This window comes from Poecilia reticulata, linkage group LG15 (genome assembly GCF_000633615.1).
Source record: "Poecilia reticulata strain Guanapo linkage group LG15, Guppy_female_1.0+MT, whole genome shotgun sequence".
NCBI lineage: Eukaryota > Metazoa > Chordata > Actinopteri > Cyprinodontiformes > Poeciliidae > Poecilia > Poecilia reticulata.
The window spans coordinates 28,709,973-28,717,386 of NC_024345.1; the positions used below are offsets into that span (position 1 = coordinate 28,709,973).

General features: G+C 36.2%; 1 protein-coding gene across 1 annotated transcript in view; it reads right to left on the minus strand.

Annotated features, from left to right (window-relative positions):
- Nucleotides 1-1,468: 1,468 nt before the first annotated feature.
- The window catches only part of rhoq (ras homolog family member Q), a 25,359-nt gene continuing 19,413 nt past the window's right edge, over nucleotides 1,469-7,414 (minus strand). Inside the window, exon 5 of the mRNA XM_008430409.2 lies at nucleotides 1,469-6,556. Coding sequence (XP_008428631.1) covers nucleotides 6,395-6,556 — 162 coding nt within the window. The 3' untranslated portion in view covers nucleotides 1,469-6,394. The remainder of the gene's footprint in view (nucleotides 6,557-7,414) is intronic.

Genomic DNA, 7,414 nt, shown 5'->3' on the forward strand with positions numbered 1-7,414 from the left:
TTATCTCATAAAGCCCACCTGTTAGGCTATAATTATCATTATCATGGTAAACATGTAAGCCTTCCTGCAAAAGAGGAATAATAAACAGATCACCATCAGAAATATTTGACTCAACCAAGCTGATGATACGGTCGTTTGAAATCTAGAAACAGGTGTGCAGTTTGAGTGTGTGGGTTGTAAAGACAGCTCCAGCACTGAAACATCATATGCACGGCGTGATACATGCACTCTGCCACAGCGTATCACTCTCACATATCAATGTAGGAAGTGTTCAGTTTGAGGCAGATGGCGAAAGCAAGAATTTCGAAAGAGGAGGCAAAGCGCTAACTGCTCACTGTCAGAGAAATGATGAAACTGCACTTATCACATGAACCTCAAGAACGTCCACTTTTACATTGGAGCTGCATACGCTGCAAAAACACTAACTTACCAAGTATTTTTGTCTGTTTTCTAGAGAAAATATCTTTAAACACTTCAAATAAGAGGGTACTAACTTAGAAGTACCTTTTCATTAATACATAGGAGCTTGTTTTAAGTCAATAATTCATTAATACTGATAAATAAAAGAACTAGTCCGACTGGCAGAGTGTTTTCACTTTTGTTTTAGGTGAAAGTAATACTTTTATTTTTATCTAAAGTTGCGTTTCCATTGGTCATATAATTGCACAACTGAAATTTTGAAAAACAAACTCACTTTATGAAACTACACCCATTTTGAAAAGCTCAAGTTTTTTGATAAAATGTTTTTTGCAGCAGGATGAGACGTGTTTTTTGGCTAGTATTACGCTAAATTAGTATAATTTCATGTAATTTCACACAATTTGTGTAATTCGCAAAACTGCAAAGGAAAAACATTTTGCATCACACAAGTCACATGATCAACGATCTGATGTTACTACTGGCGGAAACGACAAACAAGACAACAGGAAGTGGTAGGAAGATGATGGTGATGGATGTTTTCTAATGGCTTATTGTGTGAACAGAGATATTTATGTGTGATTTTAACTGTTTCTCTTTAATGGAAACACCGTAAATGCAAAATTGTGTTTTTTCAACATTAGCATGAAATCAACAAACTTTTGTGCACATTTGTGATGGACATGCAGGTAATGTTAAGGAATTGTTGATTTAGAACAAACTTCTATATTGTGCTAAAATCGTACTTGTAGGTTAGTTTTGTCTTATTTCAAGTGTACCAAGATATTTGCACCATAAACTAGACAAAAATACGTGATCAAATTTTGTGTTTTTGCACAAAATTAGTGGCCAGTTAACTAGACCAAAACCAATGCACACACTGAAAAACATGCAAAACAATTTATCAGTAAAACATCAATTAACTGTTGCCCACTTTGTCTCTTTATGAACAAGAAAATCTGCACTTCCAGGAATCCTGACAGCAAAAGTTGTAATCACTCATTTCCTGCAGCTGATTGATCTTTTGCAGAATTAACCAAACCCAAAGCCAGACTGTTAACACAGAAAACAAGTTTATTGAGAAAAGAGGAGCATCAATGGGAGAATGCATTGCTGGCTGTGGCACTTCGGTCCTTGATCCTGAGGCGGAGAGGGGGGACCTTCACATGACAAAAGCGAGCAAAACTGTCCGAGAGGCTCGGCCGCTCCTCGTGCAGTGATCAGCGCTGCTGACAGGACCGTTACGCAACACAGGCTGGGACAGAGAGAAGAAGCACCTTCAACGTTAAAGCTTTAGTTAGTCATATGAAACAAAACAACAGGGAGAATTGGCACCTTTGAGAAATGTCTTTAAAAATGCTAGAAAAATTAAATGCATTTTAAATAAAAAGGGACAAACGTTTTGATATTTGGCTGGTCAAGAAAAAAACAAACAAACCTTAAAGTTTCCACTAAAAGTTCACATTTTGTTTCTGCCTAAAATCTGTTGAGTTGACTTTCCTAAATTGGATAGCACCAGCTATTCTTTTAAAGCAATAGTTTTAAATTACTATTTAAAACATGTGACTTACAATTACACCAAAAAAAAAAAAAAATAAACAACTGACAAAAACAAAATGGGATTACTGTTGTTGGAGAATATTCAGTCTTTTCAAATCAAAAACATAAAAATCAATGCATTTTCTGGTAACTTGAATTCATTGAGGCCTGGATTTTATTCTCCAATGTTCTTTCACAGCAGCGGATAAATCAGTTTTTCCCGTTTAAAGCATATGTTTCCATGGTTGGTGGACTGATGCATCATGATCCTGAACAATAAGTTCATCGCCACCAAGCCTACTTTAGATTGAGAAAAGTCTCCAAATTTATGGAAATGTGTGTTATTTTCTTTGTGCTGTTGTCTTTACAAGTTTTATGGTGATGGCACCAAACAAATAATAGTTTCCTCACTGAAATTGTCTTCTATTTGGTTGGATCCTTTTCAGACTACTGGAGTACGGGGTTATTTTTGCCCAAAAGTCAGTAGCAGTTCCAGTTAGGCTCCTTCTCTATTGTGAGTTTTAAAACCGGAACCTTTTTGAATCCTTGTTGGTCGACAAGCTGAGCTCGACAAACTGCAACTAGACTCCTTTATGCCATTTTCAAAGGAAATTAAGACAGGATACTGTCAATGAATAGTTGCAAATTTGTAAAATCTCATTTGTGTGAGAAGAATGACCTTACTCCACATGTAATACTCAGAACACTGCTTTCGTGGCCATTCTATTTCCTATTTCTATTCTACCATTACAGAAACTCTAGCATTAGGAAGGATCCTCACAATTTGCTAATGTTTTCTAAATATTTGGTAGGTTTCCGCTCTTCCACCAACAGTTTCAATCTTGACGTGCAAGAGGAAACGTTTATACACGCAATTTGGAGGTGCGCATCTCCCCAACTCGGAGAGCATACCAATCTCCATGTGCAAAGGAGGACAACGTGTTGTTTATTTCAGTTGATTCATGAGATTAGCTTTTTTTAGCAAGAGCAATGCCATGACAGTATGTGAAGAGGAGCTGTGGCTACTTGTTGCGATTTTGGACTGGTGTGTGTAGCCACTGAACAAGTCCAAGACGGCCATTCCTCATTTAATTGAGTAGATCTAGTGAAGTTTGAGAAAATTCTACAAAGTAAAACTAAAGACAGACCATCAAAGATTGATGTTTATCTTTTAGCCAGAAACAATTGTAACCTATAAGAACAAATAAAGCGTTGTTTTTCCAAAGCAAAGTGCTAACCAGTACTTATGCTAACCCTTATCTTTTAACTGATCTTGGTTATACTTGTTAATGTGATATTATGTGTTGAAATATATCTTCATTTTATAGAGCCTTTTGACATCATAACTTTGTCAGCTACATTTTAAAACATACGGTAAATAAAGCTGAGTTGGTATTGATTAGCTAGCTAGCTATCGTTTGGCGCTAACACAGCTAACATTAGCTTTGTCAGTTCTTTCAGTAAGCTAAGGCTACGAGCTAAATGCCACCAACTAAGTTTTTAGGTAAATACTAGTGAAGACCTGATATTCATCCAAAGGTGGTGATTGTTTATCTTTTTGCCAGATGTAAAATATACATACATCTGTAATCTATAAAAACAAGGAAAGTATTTTTCAAGGCAAAGTGCTAACCTGTAGTAATGCTAAACCATACTTTTTAACTTTTTAACTTTTCTTGGTTATCATTTTTGTAATATTTTGTGTTTAAGTATATTTTGATTTTATAAATGTGTTTTAGAATCATTTGACATAATTTTGAACGGTACATTTTAAAACATACGGTAAATTATGCTGAGCTTGCATTGATTAGCTAGCTAGCTAACTAGCATTAGGCGCTAACATAGCTAACATTAGCTTTGTTAGTTGTTTCAGTTAACTAACGCTAAGCAGGACCAACTAATGTAAATATTTTTGGTAAATACCAGTGAAGAACTGATGTCTGTAGCAAAAGCTAGCTCATTATAAATGTTTCTGTATATATAGGTTTCTAAATGTTTAAACTGTAACTTATCAGTTTTAAGGCAACCAAATTTCATTTTATTTGACATAGAACTGTTTTAATTAGTGTCTTTACTGTATTTGGTGATATTGGAGATCTACAAGAGAATCTTGTTGCAGGATTTGGGCAAAGTAAACCTCCGATTGTTCCTGCTGACATGGTGTGCTATTCCTGCTGTGCCTGACGGAACCGTGTGCATCTTGTGTGCTTCAGACAGCTGTTCCTGGGACAATGGGTATGATGGAAAGCACAGGGAATGTGCATTGTTGTGCTGGGAAATGGAGCAGCAGCAGCTGTGCTTCATTGTTGTGCCGTAGACAGTATTGGGTCATAGTAGCCAGATGATTTTAAAAGGCATATATCATCGAATTTTAGAGGCAGAAAACCTAAAAATGTGATTTTGAAACACAATTTTCCCCAAACAAAAATATTTTTTTGAGTAAACTAAAATTGGGAAATACTGAAACAGAGGATGACTTTAGGATTCAAGGTCATCTATGTAGTAGCGTGGAAGTAAATAAGTAAAAAGAACAGATTGCTTCTCACCCACAAAAACCGTCGTTCTGCCAGAAAACTTTTCACTCTGTGCTTCTAAAACTATTTAAATCTTAAATTTAAAGGATGATCCACAGTTCAGGTTTTTTGCTAGGACAGCTAGCTATATTATGACTTTATTCAACTTTATTATCTTTATTACAACTTTATTCTTGTTTTTTCATTTAATACTGACTTTTTTTTGTACGAGTTTGTTGTCATAAATGTATTACTTTATTCTCGTGAATTTTAAATCTTTTTTTCTGAGTATTGCCATAATACTCTGTTATAATTCAAAACCTCTGCAAATGTCTACAGACTGCATAAATTTAAGATATTTTTTCTATAAACAATCTTTCTGGATATTTAGAGGCAAAATTAGCTAATGGCTTTTGCTAATTGCTAATGGCTTTCTTAGCCATTAGCAATTGTTTTTTTATTTATTTTTGTCTGAGCCAAATGGAAAAGAAAGTCTAATTATAGCCGTAGTCTGATTATATGTCAGTATTTTATCTTTTCTATCTTGATTGGTGTAGCATTAGCTTGAAGTTACATTTTAGGACAAAAAAAAATACAGTGTTGTAGGAAAACGTAACTACATAAAGGTCTATAGAGTCTGAGTGGCATGAGAGACCTCAGAGTAACATTTTGACAGAGTGATAATATGGAGAAAACTTTGACTTTCCTTAACCACGGTCTCACACAGCTGTTGGGAGAATCGTACTTGTGTTTGCCTGCGAACAATAACAATACAGGTCTGAACCAGAGCAGAAATTACGGCTTTCTGAATGCCGAGTTATTGGCACAAGCAGAAATTTGAAACAGGATTAAATTACAGGCAGACTCGGCTTGAGACGAATCACCTTTAAATCTGTTTGTAGGGTGCCGGTTTGCTAAGTACTGAAGTTACAGTTTCTCTAAATTTCTTCTCCTGACTGGATAAATCGGCTGATAAATCTTAATTTGTTGAATTCAATCTTGAGCTCAAGATTTTGCCATCCCAACTATAATATGCTCACCTTTATTTTATGCTTCTAAACACAATTCTTGATCAAGAAGTATGTAAAATGTTTAAAACATATTTTAAAAAACAATGTGAAAAAATGATGATATATGCCCTTTAATGAAAGGTGTGCATTCTTTGGGAAATATATGAGTTAGTCTACAATCTCTCTCTAAATTGATAAAAACATAGCAAGTTACTGCATGATAACCAAAAGTTATTTATCAGCTGATAAACTATGATCTCGATGATATTTGATTTAGTGATACAATCTTATAAACTCTAGATAATATAGTTTCTAAAAATGGATAACAAACATTTTCATTTTCTTGTGAACTCCTCAGTTTTGTTCTACCTCGGAGTATTTTGGCATGCCACACTACAAAACAACCTTAAAAATAACGCAGCTGTAGGTCCACAATTTGTCCGAATTTAAAGTTTTGAAATTAAAAATGTAAAACTGAGTCTCCTGTGACAAAATTTCAAAGCTAAAAACTTATTCTGTTCCATCATTTTGGAGATAAACTTAAAAGTTATTTCCAAAAACAATAGAGATATTTATGAATGAAGCATTCATCTTAAAGCTGAAATGTCTTTTTGTCTTTCCTGTGACGGCACACAGTGACAGAAACAAACAAAAAATGATTAAAATGGTTATAAAAGAAGGTACTTTTGAGGCAAAAGTCTTGTAGAAGAAGAGAACAATGGGTTTTGAGCTCCTTTGGTAAAAACGGCATTCTCAGCTCAGGAGAGGCTTCTGGTATTTCAAGAGTCTCAGAGCTAGCTCTTGTTTTGTCCGTCAATCCTCCTGGTTTTTGTCTTTGCATTTTATCCATCTTTTGCCGTCAGTCCATGTTTGGTTTGTGGCGTTTCACTAGAAGGATCCGGAGGAGCAGCCACATCACGTGATCAAGCAGCAGTTGATGCAGCGGGGCCCCAGTCTTCTCTTCATGGATCCCTTCTTCCTCTTGGGAGCCAGAATGGCGATGATGGCCTCGTCGAACACCGTCTTCAGGCCCTTCTGGGTCAGCGCCGAGCACTCCACGTAGCAACACGCCCCGATCTGACATGGAAAACAGGAGAAACTGTCACAATTTCACCATTTGTTAACAAATAAGAGCCGGCTCCACAGGTTAAACTGTAGTAAAGGTAACACAGGGGTGTTCAAAGTGCGGCCCGGGGGCCATTTGTGGCCCTTGGACGGATTTTTTGTGGCCTCCAACTGCAGATGGAGGCTTTTTATTTGTAATCAGGGTAAAATTATTGCCAACATAAGTTTTGATATGGAAAACATTAAGTTCAACACAAAGTATTTGTGTTTTTATAACCAAATAGAGAGTTTCTGACAACTTACATTTAAGACTTTTTAAGGCTCTTTAAGATTTTCAATAAAATGTAAGACCTATACCTCCACAGAAATGTACAAACTTCATTCAGCAAACTGTAATAAATTTACTTTTACCCATTATCAACACAAAAAGCTAGCTAGCAAGGGAATATTAGCAGCTAGTTAGCGGTAGCCCCAGCCATCTTGAGTCACAAAATACAATTCTGGCAGAGATTGTTGCCTGACAGAAAAGCCCTGCAAGAGAAAAACACACAGATAGAACTATTTAATCTTGTATATTTTATCAAGACAAAATTTAAGACTAATATTTAATATAGCTATTTAAGGTCAATGTACACCCGCTCGGCTTATTTTCACCTACGCAACATCAACCGCCTCCGCCCCTCCCTTACKCCCCATTCCACTGCCATCCTTGTTCACYGTCTTGTGACATCACGCCTGGACTACTGCAACTCCCTTCTGTTTGGTCTCACCCAGAAATCTCTTCATAAGCTCCAACTGGTCCAGAATTCAGCTGCCCGTATCATTACCAAAACCCCATCCATGCACCACATCACTCCTGTCCTGCAAAGA